This window comes from Salvelinus fontinalis, chromosome 30 (assembly GCF_029448725.1).
Source record: "Salvelinus fontinalis isolate EN_2023a chromosome 30, ASM2944872v1, whole genome shotgun sequence".
NCBI classification, from domain to species: Eukaryota; Metazoa; Chordata; class Actinopteri; order Salmoniformes; family Salmonidae; genus Salvelinus; species Salvelinus fontinalis.
In genome coordinates, this window is record NC_074694.1 from 27453385 (window position 1) to 27472514 (window position 19130).

Below are 19130 nucleotides of genomic sequence, written 5' to 3' on the forward strand. Positions count from 1 at the left end.
CCGTTTGGGACACACATTGGGTCTGGTCCTGGCAGCGTTTAGAGCCTGATGGATGAGCAGAGATGTCCAGTGATTATCAGTAATTATACACAAGCTGTGTGGCCTAGCTAGCTGGCTGATAGGGGGTGGGGGGGGGGGTTAATGTCTCCATCAACAGCCCCCCCAGGAGGGAATTCACCTGCTCTGTGACCCACTCCTCCCCTTCTCAAAGCGGCTAGAGCTTGCCAGGAACGCAACCTCCCTCTCACTGTTCATGTGTGCCACTGATCTGAGCTCCAGAGATGGTCTGGTGATGATATTACAGGCAATTAAGCCCTTTAGTCACCATTTGAAATGTTGATGTAATTTGTGTCCATGCTGCCTGAGCTCGCCAGCAACCTCCCTCTAACGGTGTCACTGTTCTCTCTCCTGCCACCCCCCCCCCCCCCCATTCCCAGGTGCTGTGGTTGCTGAGCTTTGATGACAAGAACACCCTGGCGGATGCCGTGGACAAGTACTGCATTGGGGTGCCGCCCATCCAATGGTTGGCATGGATACCACAGCTCCTGACCTGCCTGGTGGGGTCAGAGGGCAAACCCCTGCTCAACCTCATCAGCCAGGTACGTCAGTCAACCGGTGTACCTACAGCACACCTGTGACCACTCACAACCCCTGTACCCACAGAGATCCTATTCAATGAAGTTGTAAAATGTAATTCTACGCCTGTACCCACCTCCCGTCCATAGAATAAGCCCATCTGTCTACAGCACAGCCCGTTAGAATTCTAGAGTAGAAAAAAGGAAGGGAAGCATTGCTATTAGATTGGTGCTCTTTGGCAAAGGGTTTATAGGTTAAAAAAAAACAAGGAGCACCAAAAGTGCCTTGGTCCTTGTTTTTTATTTTCTTTCTCAACTTTCCTGTACCAGGGACAGACAAGCTAAGGACCTTTCTGTACCTCAAGCACTCAGCCCTCCTCCTCTCCTAAATGTCAATGTTTCCCCGTCTGTATCTGGCATTTCATCTGTCCGTCTGTAAGCACTGAATGGACAGTGGTGTGTGTGTGTGTGTGTGTGTGTGCATTAGTGTGGAGGCACGTCAACCTAATCGAGATGGATTAACAGCACTCAGTGCCAGAGTGGGCTCTCTCCAGCACTTTCTATTTATCAAATTAACCATTCAGATTCCTCTCCTCATGTATTGGCTTCCCTTTTCTCCAGTGAGCTCTTTTCAATTATTTATAGAAGGAATGAATATTAAGTTAATATCAAACTCATCCGCAGTGCAGGAACAGAGCTGACAAATAAAGTAAGGGACTAATTTGCTTTCCGTTAATGGAGTATTATTTCCGAGCAATTGAGAGGTGGGAACTTCAAAGACTATTTGGCTACATCAAACACCCCTTATCCACCCAGTAGAGCGGGAAATGGGAGAGAAGAGACAGCGAGGGTGGGAGAAGAGGGAGCGAAGAGATTTAAAGATAATCTCTCACATGAAGTGGAAACACGCTATTCTAAGGCTAGTCAGTCAAGCCCATATCATGTGCTTAATGGGATATAAATATGGTTTGTTTAGTTATTAAATCATGGTTTCTCAACCTTTTTGTAGCTTATTAAGGTAATGGAGAGATCATGGAGAGGTTTATGAATGGCTTTTGGAGTTTGGTATTTGGGGAATGGATGGGTGAAGCATTTTGTCGCCCGTCTGTCTTCCTCCTCACCATATGATGAGTGAAGGGTAAAAGGTTGACTGTCTGTAAAAGAGAAAAGCAGGAAAGCACCTTTAATGGATGGAAGCCTTTATCTTAGCGACGCTGAATAATTTAGTGTTGTGGGCGGCGGCCGCACGGCGGGATGCTTTAAAAACAGACAGTGAAATATTAATGAAGGTTAACCCTGAGGGGCAGAGGAGAGATGAATCACAGCGTTAACAGTCCTACAGCGAATCTAATCCCCCTCCAAAATATAACATCCTTCATCTCCCATTAAGAGCCTGATCTCTCCTTACGCTCCTCCTCCTTTCTCTCCTTCTGCCTCATCTTTAATGCCCTGCTAAGCTGCCACTTATCTATCCATCCCTCCACCCCCCTCCATCCTCCTCTCCATCACCCAGCATAGCCCTCCCTCTGTGCTCCTCTGTACTGTTAATGGGAGGCTGAGCCAGGGTTAGCGAGGTGTCTCTTTACACCTACAGGTTACTCCTCACCCCTCTGTCAGCAGGGTAGGGGAACAGGGGTGTAGGGTGTCAGTCTAATGGGGCCTGAGAGGTGCTGTGGTCTGGGCTCAACCACCTTGTTGTCTCTGTCATCAAGGCCTCACTGTCACTGTGCATAACTCCTGTGTGTTGAGTTGATCGCCGTTCTATCTCCCACCTAGCGAAAGGTGCTGAGCTCACACCTATGGCCTTCTACCTGTCAAACTCTTACATCCATCCTGTTTATTCCCTGGAGTGTTTGTGTTAAATCGCGTTTGGTTTTCTGAGCCGTCTTGATGACGTCTGTAGAAATGTAGATCATGGAGTGTATAGTTAGTTTGCGGAAAAAAGTAATGCCGCTGAACTTAGGTCAGTCTCGAGCAGTCTAGGCCAAGGTAACCCTCCAAATTTAGAGTTGTTGGAACCTGAAATACCCTCCAGGGTTTCATATCATAACTCCATCTCCATTACACATTACAGAGCTGCTTGCAGGGTATCAATGTTTGATATTCTTTGGGATTCTCTGCAGCGTACGCTCCTCTCCTGTGTGCAGTGAGATCTCTGAGGGTAGCTTCTTCTTTGAATGGTAATCTGACCCCCCCCCCCCTCTGTCTGCTAGGTGGGACGAGTGTACCCCCAGGCAGTCTACTTCCCCATCCGCACCCTCTACCTGACGCTCAAGATAGAGCAGAGGGAACGCTACAAGAGCGGTAAGTTGTGTGCGTGCCGATTTCAACACGGTTTGAACATTAATGGTGATGTTATGTCCCCTTTTGGACACGAAGGGTGTGACTGTGTTTAAAAGCGGCGCTACTGTTGAGTAGGGTATTTATGTATTCACCTTGTAGATACAGGAGTGTTCTAGCTCACTGACTTCTTCTTAAAGAAAAGCGTTTATCAAACAAAGCTATGACTTTGTTTTGCAGGCTTTGAAGTGCATTTTAGAACTCATTGTCTTTTTGCCTCCTAACGCCTTTTCTTTTATCTACTCATCTTTCTCACATCACTACCCCTCGATTCTGCCTCCACTGTCTTCACACCTCGTTTTTCTTTCTCCCCACCTCTTCCTCCTCTCCTTTCTAGACTCGGGCCAGCAGCAGCCCAGTTCGGTGGGGGCCCAGACCCACTCGGCGTCCGACCCAGGCCCCATCAGGGCCACGGCCCCTATGTGGCGCTGCAGCAGGATCATGCACATGCAGAGAGAGCTGCACCCCACCCTGCTCTCCTCTCTGGAGGGCATTGTGGACCAGATGGTCTGGTTCAGAGAGAACTGGCACGAAGAGGTGAGGCAGGGGCACCTGGTCACCTGGGATGGTGGTGAGAGGTTGTGTGTGTTAGTGGACTGTGTTAGTCAGCGACCCATGAATCCGTCATCCTCCTGAGTATTTATTTATATTCTACTCAGGAACGCAACGGAAAGACCGGTGCAGACTGGCCCCCGTAGAGACATTTCTAAACAAATTCTTATTTTTTTGGAAATAGTACGTTAACAGCCAGGTTTAACCACAGTTCAGTTCCCTGGCCACTGGTTTAAACAAGAAAACTCTGCATTAACCTCCAACTCCTTCCCTGTGTCCACATAACTCTCCCTCTCCTATGGCTCTCTTGTCAACGCTGTATGACTGAGTACACACACACAGAGCTGCCCATTCCCTGTCCTCCTACACACCCAAGCACTCATCTGTCCTCCTCTTTTCTACCACTACCATTAGCCACATCTGTTCAGTCCAGTGCTCCTTTCTACCGGAGTAGTCTGAAGCCCTGTTGAAGGAAGGGCTCTGTCATGTTTCTGACATGACGAAGCTAAACTGCGACTTTTCCATCCGACCTCCAACACAGCGAGCTTACAGATTGGAAAATGGAAATGACTGTCAGTGAACGCAACATTTACACAGAGGATTAACTCTTTTTTTCTGAAACACTTTCTGCAACCTCGTCTGGAATCACTCCCTCATCTAGAACACTATATCCTACCCCCCTGTAGAAATGTCAGTCAAGGTTTCAATAAATCGGGAGAGAGCTGACAACACAAGCTTCCAAATGCAACTTGGCGGTGCTGCAAAGTGCTTTAGCCATGAGAGGGGGGGGGGGTGTAGTAATGTCTTCGCTCGAGGGGCTCACAGAAGGCGCAGCGCTGCAGTCCGTTCCATTGGTTAAACCTGGACAGAGGAACACCGTGGGAACAACCTCACCTGGATGCACCTGCCTGGGGAGAGGAGTTTTCAGTAGGGGGGAACTATTGGAAAAGGAGGGAGGGTTGGCGGATTAGGGGAGTATGGTGAGCTTGTGGGTGGCATATTTTGCTCACTGCCGGCATTTCTGGGGTCACAAACAGTGTATTATACATGTTCATGATCAATATCTTCCTCCCCCCTTCCCTTCCAGGTCCTGAGACAGCTCCAGCAGGGTCTGTTTAAGTGCTACTCGGTGGCGTTCGAGAAGAGCGGCGCCGTGTCGGACGCCAAGATCACGCCGCACACTCTGAACTTCGTCAAGAAGCTGGTGAGCACTTTTGGCGTGGGGCTGGAGAACGTCTCCAACGTTTCCACCATGTTCTCCAGCGCGGCGTCCGAGTCACTCGCCCGCCGAGCCCAGGCCACCGCTCAGGACCCGGTCTTCCAGAAGATGAAGGGACAGTTCACCACAGGTACACACTGCTCTAACCTCATGTAGTTTGTCGCTTCTGCTAGGTTAATTATTTCCCTGTTATTGATTTTATTTTTAAGAAATATAACTCACTTTTGGAATCTTACCAACAGTGTTGACCCATAGGAATCTAGGGGTAAATCTCAAATCACCCCCTATTCCTTATGCAGTGCTCCGTCTCATTCTAGCCATAGCCAGACAACCAAGCTGCCAGATGTAGCCACGCTGTGTGCATCAGCAGGCCAGGGTTATTTTTCACCAGGCAGAAACAACAGAACAGTGGTGTTCCGGAACGTAATTGGGGCTTCTGAACCAGATGATTTGATTTAATGGAGGGCTGACGTGTGTGTGTGTGTGTGTGTGTGTGTGTGTGTGTGTGTGTGTGTGTGTGTGTGTGTGTGTGTGTGCGTGTTTGCTGGGCTGGTTTGGGGTGTTGATTACACAGGCATTACACAGCTCTGCTAATCCAACCCACCGACTTGCCCTCCAGGCCTGTTTAGCGGTCATTTGGGTACATACAGGCACAGCATGTGGAGAAGAACAAAACTTACTGATACTGGAGCTCCAATGAGAGTTCAGTTTGAACTGATGGATGTTTAATAGCAGTAAGAGAAACTATTGAAAAACTGCAGCCATTTTTTATTATTGTGGCCTTTGTATTTGACCTCAGCAACTGTTGTAACTAAAATCATCAGCCTACCACATACTGCTTTCATAACAATACCATGAACAGTTATGCAGAAGTTAAATTGAATCATGAAGTGGTCCGTTTATCGCTCGTATGCATGTATTTGTGCATGTTAGTCAGCGACCCATGAGACAGACCCTCATCCTCCTGAGTATGTATTTATATTCTACTTAGGAATGCAACAGACAGGTGCAGACTAGCTCCCGTAGAGACATTTCTAAAAAAACAAATTATTATTTTTTGGAAATAGTATGTTAACCACAGTTCAGTTCCCTGGCCACTGGTTTAAACTAAGAATCTCTGCTTCAACCTCTAACTCCTTCCCTGTGTCCACACAACTCTCCCTCCTCTCCTCTGGCCCTCTTCTCAACACTGTATGACTGAATATACACAGAGTTGCTCATTCCCTGGCCTCCCTCTGTTCCCCCTGTTTTCCACTTCTGTTTTCCCCTCCACCAGACTGGAGAGGCTAGCTGAGCTAATGTGTCTGGCTAAGGTACTGCATGTTGACTGGGCAGGGAGAGAGGGCCAGAGAATAGAGAGCAAGAGAATGAAAATAAAATACAAAAGAGGGAAAGATAATTGAGTAATGGAGAAATTGAAAATTAGGAACACGAGCCTATGAGAGAGCTGGAAAGCGGTAGAAGGGGAGCGTGTGGCATTCATTCATGTTACCAGATGTGTGGGTACTGGGTGCCAGCTGTGTTGGCTCGGCCAGGCGTCACCGGAGCTCCGACTCAAAGGGTGCCTGCCAGGCGACCGGCCGTCGCTCCCCAGCTGTGCCCACGCCAACCGAGCGCCGCAGAGAAACCCGACAAGCCTCCGGAGCGGAACAAACAGGGTTTACAGCCCCGCACTTCTGCTGCTGCCGAGCAACCAACCTCGCCGCGTTACCCGCTCCCTCCCTCGCTTTCCCTGGGTTTGTGGGCTGGAAAATCTGTGTTTATGTGCGCACACATAACATTAGTCAGAGGGGACTGGGGGGGGGGGGGGCATTCAAATCCAATTATGGGGAATGCTCTTTGCACGAGGTACTGTTTTATAAATGGATTCACTCCAAAGCTCTCTGCTTGTCAGAACCCTGGAAAAAATATTTTAAATAACTTCACTGTTCACAGCAGCCAGCGCATGTTTTCAGCTGCAATATTTTCACCTATCTCTGTCAGGCTCTCAAACTACAGTACATTGGCCACATGGAATGTGAATGCTCTTGAGTTTTTCAAACAATTTTCACACTGAAATAACTGTTTTCTGTAAAAGGACATTTTACTTGGCTATGAGAAACACTCTGGTAGGATTTTCTTATTTTGTCTGATGGTTTGTGCAGGTGAACATACAGGAATAAGTCCCCTTGCACTGAATCTACCGGACTCTCAACACATTTTCTATTTTTATCAATAACAAATATAGCAGTTCAACACACAATCGCACCAGTAGCCTTCTGCACCGCTGTTGTTGTATGAGACTGATTGGCTCTGAGGTGAGGTCAGCCAACCAGTGGCCATCCAGCCGTAACATCTATAGCTGAACAAACCACTGAGTATAACTCGCCTGAGACTGCTGCTCCTGCTGCTGCGATAAAGTCTAGGGGCTATTTATAGAGACGGACCACCGACCACTGTGGTTCTCTGGTTATGAGGGGGTGGGGGGGGGGGGGGGCTGAGAGCAGAGGGAGCTGGAAGAGGGAGAGTTACATGCCTCCTAGTGTTCCAGTCTCCGGTCAGGGAGAAGGTAGCTGTTTTAGGAGACTATGGATCCGAGAGAAGGGGGCTTGTTGTTCACAGAAGCATGAGATGACTGATCAGTGGTCAGAGAAAAAAGGAGCTAAAATAGCTCTCCTTACTTCTGCTCTGACTCAGTTACCACTATATGGCCAAGCTCCAATGTGTCAACGTGATATTTTCAGCTCTCCTATTATTTCCTATTTTTACCTGCCTTTTACATCACAAAACAATTGAGACGGTAATGAATTCTTGTAAAATTAAGACACAGTTCATGTATTCTATTTGTAGGTAATATATACTTTTATGCTGCTGAATCATTGGCAATTCAACAAGACTAGCCTAATTCACCATTTCCCCTAGGCTAGCAAACAGGTAAAATGGATGCTATGAAGGAACATTGGATTTTTTATAAAGGTTTATTTAAAGTGTAAGAGTTCACTCAGAAAGGGGTTTGAAATGGCAAGGCCTTTCATTCTCTGATACACTTTCATGGTTTCATTACAACAAGCAGAGCACAACAGGCTTGTAATAATGGAGCAGGTTTGTACCTGCTTGATAAAGATGTCCTGGGGCCATCACCGTGGCTCCCTTTCTGCTTGCACCTTTTGTTCTACCGTTCCCTCCCAAGAATATGCACAATGTCAGTTGTGACTTGAATATGAAATGTAAACCCTTGTGATTATATCAGTAGACTACCTCCATGGGGGACTGGGTGGAAAACGTACAGCACTTTGGTTGATATGGCAACGAAGCTCTTATTTCTGCTTCTTACGTATTGGTTCTTTTCAGTCTCAGCTTTACTGTCATTGATCATTTATCTTATTGCCTTATATCCATCCGTCGAAATCTAACCATTTTTTATTTCTCTTTGACCCTTAATAGATAAGCCATTTGAACCCAAACCTTGATTTTCATACTTGTCAGTCTAGGCTTTGGTGTTGGCTTCTTTCTAATCTAACAGGTTGTCTACCTCCACTTAATAATAACCTCCTGCTGGTCATCTGTCTCCATGCAGACTTTGACTTCAGCGTGCCTGGCTCCATGAAGCTCCACAACCTCATCTCTAAGCTCAAGAAGTGGATCAAGATCCTGGAGGCCAAGACCAAGCAGCTGCCCAAGTTCTTCCTGATCGAAGAGAAGTGCCGCTTCCTCAGCAACTTCTCAGCCCAGACCGCCGAGGTGGAGATCCCTGGGGAGTTCCTCATGCCCAAACCCACACACTATTACATCAAGATCGCACGGTGAGGAGGGTGCACGTTTATATAAAGAGAGCCCGCACACACAAGTGTTACACATTCATTACCTACAGGTACTAACTGTGTGTCTGTGCGTTTCCTTCAGGTTCATGCCCAGAGTGGAGATAGTCCAGAAACACAACACGGCAGCACGACGTCTCTACATCAGAGGTCACAATGGGAAGATCTACCCCTACCTGGTGATGAACGATGCCTGTCTGACTGAGTCCCGCAGGGAGGAGAGGGTCCTGCAGCTACTGAGGCTGCTCAACCCCTGTCTGGAGAAGAGGAAGGAGACCACCAAGAGACACCTCTTCTTTACTGGTATGACACACACTGGGCTAGCTCTCTCCACCGTCTCTAGTCTCTCTCAGACCACCAAGAGACACCTCTTCTTTACAGGTATGACACACACTGGCCTAGCTCTCTCCACCGTCTCTAGTCTCAGACCGCCAAGAGACACACATTATTCCTGGGACAACTCTCTGGACTATTGTTTTACGTCTGTCTGGTCTCTCTTTCCCTTTCCTCTCTGACTCTGCTCTTTCATATATCACTCTACAGGTCTGTCTGGTCTCTCCTTCCCTTTCCTGTTTGACTCTCCTCTTTCATATATCATTCTACAGGTCTGTCTGGGCTATCTGTTTCTCTCATTTTCTTCTTGTCAGGTCAGTTTTTTTGACAGGCAGTCTAAAATCTCTTCTCTCTGTATCTTGGGCTCTTAACCCAGGAATAGAGAATTCAAGAAGCGAGTAGAAATGTCAAGTGTAGCTCAGTCTAAACTGTTTTTCCAAGGGCATGTCTATACAGTCCGATAAGGCAGGCGGGTGATGTTTAAATCCTAGCAACCTCTTTAGCTGTACTGTACATGCGGTTTTCTTTAAAGAAAAATATGGCAGAGGAGAGAGGAATGGGAGAAATGAAATTGAGGTGAATTGTCGACATGTGTCAGGGCAGAGAATCTGTGAGTGAGTGAATGAAATAAGATGCAAGGTTATTCCCACGGGAGGCTGGCTGGGAGATTGAATCTAAATTGCCTTTCTGTGATTGATTTATCAGTATTGTGGTGAACCACTTCCAGGTCAGGGATCAAGAGCATCTTCATGGGGGTGCTACATTCTTCTGGTCTGATGACCTAAAGAAGTGCATTTCAAAATAGAATAAGAGGGCTCATGTCTTTCCTTTCATCTGCTCTGATCTGAAGAGATGGGATAGACATTAGAGAGACATTGGAGAGACTGAGTGTACAAAACTTTAGGAACACCTTCCCAATATTGAGTTGCACAACCCCTTTTTGCCCTCAGAACAGCCTCAATTTGTCAGGGCATGGACTCTACAAGGTGTCAAGTATTCCACAGGGATACTGGCCCATGTTGACTCCAATGCTTCCCACAGTTGTGTCAAGTTGGCTGGATGTCCTTTGGGTGGTGGACCATTCTTGTTAAACAAGGGAAACTGTTGCGTGTGAAAAACCCAGCAGCGTTGCAGTTCTTGATACAAACCGGTGCGCCTGGCACCTACTACCATACCCCATTCAAAGGCACTTAAAACTTGTCTTGCCCATTCACCCTCTGAACGGCACACATACACAATCCCTGGCTCAAGCCTTAAAAATTAAGGGATCATAGCTTTTACCTGGTCAGTCTGTCATGGAAAGAGCAGGTGTTCTTAATGTTTTGTACACTCAGTGTAGATTAAATAGATGGGTTATACATTAGAGGGGGATGGGAGAGACTCTCACAATCCCATTGTATACACAATTTCCTTTCCTGTCCTCCCCCAGAGTTTTCCTTCCATCCAGATGTTTGCCCACTCTCCCTCTCAGCGACTGATTGGGTTGTTTAAGAGGGAATATGGACTTCTGTGGTCCCTCTACTCATTCCCTCTAAGTGAAATGGTAGTGTTCAGTTGGTGGTTTCCCATGTTATGTGAATGTTTCCGTGGGTGTGATTATATTCCATGTTCTGTCCTCTGAACCTCTAGTAACCCTAGTGTTACATTATGACCCACAGGAGCCCTAAACCTCTTGTGTTGACACATCTTAGGTTAGATATGTAGACCTGCTGTGCAGTGTTGGGTGTACTAGTTTACTTTACACAGTGTATTGAAATGAAGATGGCTTGTTTTCCCTTGGAAAATGTAGATGTTTAGTATTGCAATGTTGTATCGAGGTGGCTTTCTCCCTCGTCCTCCAAGGTTAGGTTGTATACAGTGTATTGATGTGTGTAATCAGTTTACCATGTTATTAAATTGTGCTTACTCTCCCCCTTCCTATCTCTCCAGTCCCCAGGGTGGTAGCTGTGTCTCCTCAGATGCGTCTGGTAGAGGACAACCCATCATCTCTGTCTCTGGTGGAGATCTATAAGCAACGCTGTGCCAAGAAAGGCATTGAGCACGACAACCCCATCTCACGCTACTACGACCGCCTGGCTACTGTACAGGCTAGAGGCACACAGGCCAGCCACCAGGTACTGTCTGGAACATACGCATGGAGACACACATACAACGACCACCTGGCTACTGTACAGGCTAGTGGCACACTGGCCAGCCACCAGGTACTGTCTGGAACACACAGACACACTCCCTCTGACTCTAACCTCCCCTGTCCCCACCAGGTGCTGCGTGACATTCTGAAGGAGGTGCAGGGGAACATGGTACCTCGCAGCATGCTGAGGGAGTGGGCGTTACACACCTTCCCCAACGCTACAGACTACTGGACCTTCAGAAAGATGTTCACCATCCAGCTGTCTCTCATCGGCCTGGCTGAATTCATGTTACACCTCAACCGCCTCAACCCTGAGATGCTGCAGATAGCACAGGTAGGGGGAGAGAGATGAGCACACACACACACACACCTGGACATACACACACACACTAGGGCTGGGTGACATTGCCAAAATATCATATCACGATTTTTCAAATCTTGATGGTATTTTATGTTTTTTAATAATAAGAGTTCTGAATATGCTTTATGGGTAGTTCATGACCCCAGGGTGGCAACACATACATCCTAAATTATTTCAATGGGTCTTTCTCCATTCTGATTGTTTTGTACTGTTCAATCCAACTTCAAACAACAATTTTCATACATTTCTGCATTTCTTGCATGTTTGTGTTCATTTCCACACTGCCACGCAGGGCTATGTGATATTGACAAAAAAAACTAGGCCTAGTTAATTGGTGAACTGTTGGAGTCATAGAAATATAATGATAAACTATAGTTTATATATAGTGGGCAGCACCTTAAAACATTGTTTTGACATGACACCGAATGAATAAGCCAGGGAGGAATTATTGAGAGGGTAGGAAGCAAAGTGTCGGTCAGTGTTTCCAGGGGACCCTAATTCGATGTTACATTACATGTTTTCTTACCTTATGTAGCTATCAAACATTCATGCTTCGCCTAGTCCTCTCTGATTTAGAAGATACCGTGATTGAGCAACTGCTCTCTTTGAGTGACAGGGGCAGGGCATGCAGCAGGAGAGAGAGAAAGACGACTCGAGTAGCAAACAGCGTTAACTATAAAAACTAACATTACATTCGCCGAAGTTGCGTATCACATTTTTACAAACCAAACATTGAAATACCGTTATGGAAGGTAAAGTGAAAAAAATGTAGCTGGTCCGTGCATTTCTCCCGGTATATAGTAAAATATGGTTTACCGCCCAACCCTAACACACACACACACACACACACACACACACACACAGATAAACGCATACTCACACTCATAAAAGCGTGCACACACACACACACCTAACCCAGCCAAGGACACATGCTGAAGGGAATTTGAAGCAGTCTGTCAAAGGAGGATTCATGTCAAGGAGACTAATTCAGTATGGAGATGTTCCTCCTAGACCCTTAGATTCATTAGAGATGAGCATCGCTCTGACTGGTAATATGCATGACTTCCTCTCTATGACATCAATGCAGCCCTGTCAGTCAGTGAGCCTCTATGGGACGATGCTGTTTTGACAGTCAGTCTTATTCCGACTCTTTGCTCTGCTATCAGAGACCATTCAATATAAAGAGCCAGTGTGTGTGTGTCGCACCAGAGCAGTGGTACACACGCAGTCCGTTCGGAGGGCAGAGAGTACATCTCTGAAAGTCATTATTAAAGATGATTGTGTGGAACAGACGGACAGCCTTCTCTCCTTTCCCCTCTCCTCTTCTATGATCTGCTGACAGGCGTTTCACTGGGCAGCTAAGCGGACGCATTAAGCCCCCTCTCTGCCTGTTCCACGCCATAGATCCCATTAGACACAGGCAGGATTACACGCACGCACGCGCACGCACGCACACTGACACCAGCATATCAAGGACATTACTGACATGTGTAACCACTAGCCTAGCCCTAATAAACACCCCAATAACCCCATATTTTACCCCTAGAATAGTCAACTTTTCTAACATAGTGCATTGAGATGGTTTGGCCTCTGCATGCCCCCATCCTCAGAGTATGGATTGTATGTCACCTCCCTCGTATTGTGTTGACTCAGTCTATTGATACAGCGTCAAAGTGGATTAGCAGTCACCTGTTAATGTGTTATTATTCAGGACCCTGCCTCAGTCCGGAGCCAAAGGAGTTTCTCTCTGAGCTTCTCTGATCCTCCTGGGGTCTAGCATCTAACCCTGTTGGCTCAAGGCCATAGCTTTGAGAGACTGAATTTTTTTTTTTTTTAAATGCTTTTGCTATAAAGCTGTCATAAGCACACTCACTTTCTCCCATAAACAGCTTATCTTCCCAGAATGCTCTTTGCTCTTCATACATCATACGGGTCCCTCTTTACACAAACGCAGGCTTAAAGACAAAGTCCTGCTGTATATACTTAACTCGACAGAGAAAGAGGGATGGCGGGATTATGGATGTGCTTGGGGTGATATGTTGTTTTATGGTGCTCTGTCTATGGCAGATCAATAAAAGCAGCCATTTTGTAGTTAAACACACACTTTACTGGAAGGCAGCTGTATCCTGTCCATGGGTTCTATACAGGAGTAACATGTCCATAGAGAATACCTCAGGAGAATGTTTATAGATGACTTGTCTTAGTGATCGTACACGGTGGAATCCAGACTGGAATCTACAGTGCATTCGGGGAGTTTTCAGACCCCTTGACTTTTTCCACGTTTTGTTAGGTTATAGCCTTATTCTAAAATGGATGAAATTGTGTGTGTCCCCCCCCCCCCCCTCATCAATCTACACACAATACCCCATAATGAGAAAGAAAAAACAGGTTTTTAGACATTTGCAAATGTATTACATTTTTGTTGTTGTTGAAATATCACATTTTACATCAGTATTCAGACCCTTTACTCAGTCCTTTGTTGAAGCACCTTTGGCATCGATTACAGCCTAGGCCCTAGAGTCTTCTTGGTATGACGCTACAAGCTTGGCTAACCTGTATTTGGCGAGTTTCTCTGCAGATCCGCTCAAGCTCTGTCAGGTTGGATGGGGAGTGTCGCTGCACAGCTATTTTTAGGTCTCTCTAGAGATGTTCAAGTCTGGGATCTGGCTGGGCCACTCAAGGACATTCAGAGATATGTCCCGAAGCCACTTTTGCGTTGTCTTGCCTGTGTGCTTAGGGTTGTTGTCCTGTTAGACTGGGGCGAAGGTACACCTGAGGTCCTGAGCGCTCTGGAGCAGGTTTTCATCAAAGACTGAAAGGGATATGAAAAACATCCCCACAGCATGATGCTAAATCTGTTTCTTACTTTCATTATGGAGTATTGTGGGTAAATTGATTAGGAAAGTGTTTAATTTAATCCATTTTAGAATAAGGCTGTAACAAAACGTGGAAAAAGTCAAGGGGTTTGAATACTTTACAAATGCACTGTATTAGGCCATATCAGGAAGTGCAGACGCACGCACACACACATCCTAACTGTCATACTTATCTCCTCCAACAGGACACGGGGAAGCTGAATGTGTCTTACTTCCGCTTTGACATCAACGATGCCACTGGTGACCTGGATGCCAACCGGCCCGTGCCCTTCCGTCTGACGCCCAACATCTCAGAGTTCCTGACCACCATCGGCGTCTCTGGCCCCCTCACCGCCTCCATGATTGCTGTGGCACGCTGCTTTGCTCAACCCAACTTCAAGGTAGGCCCGACAACAAGCACACACCTGTTGCACAACAGCAAATTACTTTCATGGTTTGTTAGCTATGTTTATTGGACAAAAATAATGAATCGGCATATCACAGTTTAAATTGAAGCCATGGTTGGTGAGAATTCTCCTTTACAGCGGTAGACCACTGCTGTGCACCGTGTAGAACTCACTGGTAGAACCATACACTTGAATTAAGTTAGTGTGAGTGGACGCGTTTCTCAATTCTTGTCTTAATTTAGACACTATAATTCTTGATGGATGTTATTCTGTGTGGGTGTTTTACATCCCACAAATGTAAACTTGGAGGGAAATTCACTGAAGCGTATCAAAACAAAAACAACAGCCTCCGCCTCAGTCCCAGCTGTGGCAGGAGGAGGGCTGTATATCTATGTTGGTCCTGTAATGATAGGGCATCAGGCAGGCAGCTATATGTCTATGTATAGCTTCATCCTGTAGCTACAGCCGGAGAGGAGAGGGGCTGCTTCCTTCTGGAGGTGAACAAACTGGGATGTTGAAGACAGGGACTTTTGGATGGAGGGCGTGCAGAGATGCGCACACAGAGAGCTAGAGTTACACACACACACACACACACACACACACACACACACACACACACACACACACAGAGCTAGAGACGTATCCCAGAGGCCACTGCTTTCTTTGGTGAGGGGGGCGGTTACACATACAGTGGGGCAAAAAAGTATTTAGTCAGCCACCAATTGTGCAAGTTCTCCCACTTAAAAAGATGAGAGAGGCCTGTAATATTCATCATAGGTACACTTCAGCTATGACAGACAAAATGAGAGAAAAAAATCCAGAAAATCACATTGTAGGATTTTTAATGAATTTATTTGCAAATTATGGTGGAAAATAAGTATTTGGTCAATAACAAAAGTTTATCTCAATACTTTGTTATATACCCTTTGTTGGCAATGACAGAGGCCAAACGTTTTCTGTAAGTCTTCACAAGGTTTTCACACACTGTTGCTGGTATTTTGGCCCATTCCTCCATGCAGATCTCCTCTAGAGCAGTGATGTTTTGGGGCTGTTGCTGGGCAACACGGACTTTCAACTCCCTCCAAAGATTTTCTATGGGGTTGAGATCTGGAGACTGGCTAGGCCACTCCAGGACCTTGAAATGCTTCTTACGAAGCCACTCCTTCGTTGCCCGGGCGGTGTGTTTGGGATCATTGTCATGCTGAAAGACCCAGCCACGTTTTATCTTCAATGCCCTTGCTGATGGAAGGAGGTTTTCACTCAAAATCTCACGATACATGGCCCTATTCATTCTTTCCTTTACACGGATCACTCGTCCTGGTCCCTTTGCAGAAAAACAGCCCCAAAGCATGATGTTTCCACCCCCATGCTTCACAGTAGGTATGGTGTTCTTTGGATGCAACTCAGCATTCTATGTCCTCCAAACACGACGAGTTGAGTTTTTACCAAAAAGTTATATTTTGGTTTCATCTGACCCTATGACATTCTCCCAATCTTCTTCTGGATCATCCAAATGCTCTCTAGCAAACTTCAGACGGGCCTGAACATGTACTGGCTTAAGCAGGGGGACACGTCTGGCACTGCAGGATTTGAGTCCCTGGCGGCGTAGTGTGTTACTGATGGTAGGCTTTGTTACTTTGGTCCCAGCTCTCTGCAGGTCATTCACTAGGTCCCCCCGTGTGGTTCTGGGATTATTGCTCACCGTTCTTGTGATAATTTTGACCCCACGGGGTGAGATCTTGCGTGGAGCCCCAGATCGAGGGAGATTATCAGTGGTCTTGTATGTCTTCCATTTCCTAATAATTGCTCCCACAGTTGATTTCTTCAAACCAAGCTGCTTACCTATTGCAGATTCAGTCTTCCCAGCCTGGTGCAGGTCTACAATTTTGTTTCTGGTGTCCTTTGACAGCTCTTTGGTCTTGGCCATAGTGGAGTTTGGAGTGTGACTGTTTGAGGTTGTGGACAGGTGTCTTTTCTACTGATAACAAGTTCAAACAGGTGCTATTAATACATGTAACGAGTGGAGGACAGAGGAGCCTCTTAAAGAAGAAGTTACAGGTCTGTGAGAGCCAGAAATCTTGCTTGTTTGTAGGTGACCAAATACTTATTTTACACCATAATTTGCAAATAAATTCATTAAAAATCCTACAATGTGAATTTCTGGATTTTTTTTCTTCTAATTTTGTCTGTCATAGTTGAAGTGTACCTATGATGAAAATTACAGGCCTCTCATCTTTTTAGGTGGGAGAACTTGCACAATTGGTGGCTGACTAAATACTTTTTTGCCCCACTGTACTTACTGGGAGAGGAGACAGTTGTTCTGACAATCAGGCCCTCAACACACCATAAAGTGGGCACAATGAGTGGAGAAGGCCGAGTACCCAGCTAGGTGGTTAGCTAGTATTGTGGCCTCTGTATAGTTTATATGGCTGCTGTGTATAGCCCTACCCAACATAGTGAGTTAACAATACGCAGTGGTTTCAGTATGGCATGTTCTCACAGTATCTCCTGGTTCCTGAATTAGTGTGAATTCATAGTTAGGTTCCCATAAATAGTATTGCTAGAGCGCACGATGCATTTTGCTGCTCCCCGTCATTCTCTGTTCTCTCCTTCTCCCCCACTAGGTGGACGGCATCCTGAAGGCGGTGCTCCGTGACGAGATCATTGCGTGGCACAAGAAGACCCAGGAGGACACGTCCATGCCCCTGTCCCCAGCAGGCCAGCCTGAGAACATGGACTCCCAGCAGCTAGTGTCCCTGGTGCAGAAGGCTGTGACGGCCATAATGACCAGGCTCCACAACCTGGCCCAGTTCGAGGGAGGGGAGTCAAAGGTCAACACCCTCGTGGCTGCTGCCAACAGCCTGGACAACCTCTGTCGCATGGACCCTGCCTGGCACCCCTGGCTATAAGGGGGGAGAGGAGATGCCTGGCAGCCCTGGTTGTGAGGGGGAGAAGAGCGGGGGGAAAGATGAAGAAGACAATGGACATGATAAAACCTATGAAATGAGGGGGTACTAATGCACATTATAAACAGGGTGGTTCGATCCCTGGATGCTGATTGACAGACAGCCGTGGTATATCAGACCTTATACCTCGGGTATGACAAAATATTTATATTTACTGCCCTAATTATGTTGGTGACCAGTTTATAATAGCAATAAGGCACCTCGGGGGTTGGTGGCATATGTCCAATATACTGAACCGTGGCTAAGGGCTGTATCCAAGCACGCCCCCTTGCGTCGTGCATAAGAACTGCCCTAGCCGTGGTATTTTGGCCATATACCACACCCCCTCGGGCCTTATTGCTTATGCTGATCACACAACCATAAGATGTCATCATTGGCCACTGAATAGCGTGACAGGCTCCTTTCACTATTGAGCCACAGAAAAGAGGAAATCATAAGATGTAAACTGGAAGTGAAGAAAATGCTTTTGTCATGTAGAAATGGTTCTGTCAGGTATTATTTCTGAAGAGGGCTTCCTGGTCTCAAGTTGAAAGGATGCAGCGATTTTACTGTAGCAAGCAAGGGAACGATGTAGCGGAGTTGAGTACTGCAGAACCAGTCAGGTACCCATGTTATCAGGAAATAGCCTGGTAAAACCAGTCTGGACGCGTTCAGTCTTGTTTAACCAGGCTAATCAGGAAACTCACTATGATGGAGAAACTAATTAAGGCACTCGAACCAAACGTAGTCTGACACATGTTTATTCTGCATCGCCTCTCTGTACTTGACTTACTGTGTGTTGTGTATCATCCCTCCATGAAAATGAAACAGTCCAGGGAGTATTGGAGAATGTACAGTACTGATTTATAATGCTCATTTTGTGTAGAGGTCATATGATTTTCAGTTGACGTTGTGATAGTCTCAACGAGTCTTTACTAAGTTTACAGGTTGACTCCAGTGAATCAACAACGCAATGTTAAAGTCCTTCTTTTTGAGTTTGTATCCTTATTTAAATACCAAATTATGTGTTTGACATTTTTATATATATCCCTAAAAAATGTAGAATATAATGCTCTTGTGAATAATTATGCCGTGACATTCCTTTTCACTGCCTGGAGTGTGTGTACTGTACAATGTCCGAGCTACTCAAAAGCCATTTTTACTTTAGGTTTTGGTTCTATTGCAACTGTCTTGCACTCAAGCGTTCAGGTTCAAGACTCACACTGTACTCCGTAAGCAGTATCTATACATACAGCATGTCTGTAGTAGCCTATATGGCCTACACTGACATATTTTTGTATGCGTTATCCCCCATTTTGTAAAGGTACAGTGCTTTTCGACCAACTGAAGGATTGTTACCTCCTGCCTTGTAAATATGCATTTTGTTTTAATAAAATGCTCTTTTAAATAATTTCCATTTTCTGGAGACCCTCATTTGTGTGTTGCCATTCAATTTCACGGTAAAGAGAAACACTTCCTGGATTTGAATTACATATCAACCCAGACATACAGACAGTGCATCTCATGCCCATTCAGTTACAATAGAGTTGATGAAATTACACTTCTTTCAGAAAAAAAAGACCTCGTCTTACATTGCAGTTGCTACCTCTCACAT

At 46.1% G+C, this 19130-nt stretch overlaps 1 protein-coding gene across 6 annotated transcripts in view; it reads left to right on the forward strand.

Moving 5' to 3' along the window:
- Window positions 1-18926, forward strand: part of trrap (transformation/transcription domain-associated protein) — an 82493-nt gene extending 63567 nt beyond the window's left edge. For all 6 annotated transcript variants that reach the window (XM_055890241.1, XM_055890246.1, XM_055890245.1 and 3 more), the window contains 10 exons: window positions 438-599; window positions 2789-2879; window positions 3253-3452; window positions 4555-4816; window positions 8243-8468; window positions 8569-8786; window positions 10746-10930; window positions 11078-11281; window positions 14370-14564; window positions 17195-18926. In XM_055890241.1, the coding sequence (XP_055746216.1) occupies window positions 438-599; window positions 2789-2879; window positions 3253-3452; window positions 4555-4816; window positions 8243-8468; window positions 8569-8786; window positions 10746-10930; window positions 11078-11281; window positions 14370-14564; window positions 17195-17479 (2028 nt within the window). In that variant the 3' untranslated portion in view covers window positions 17480-18926. The remainder of the gene's footprint in view (window positions 1-437; window positions 600-2788; window positions 2880-3252; window positions 3453-4554; window positions 4817-8242; window positions 8469-8568; window positions 8787-10745; window positions 10931-11077; window positions 11282-14369; window positions 14565-17194) is intronic.
- Window positions 18927-19130: the final 204 nt, after the last annotated feature.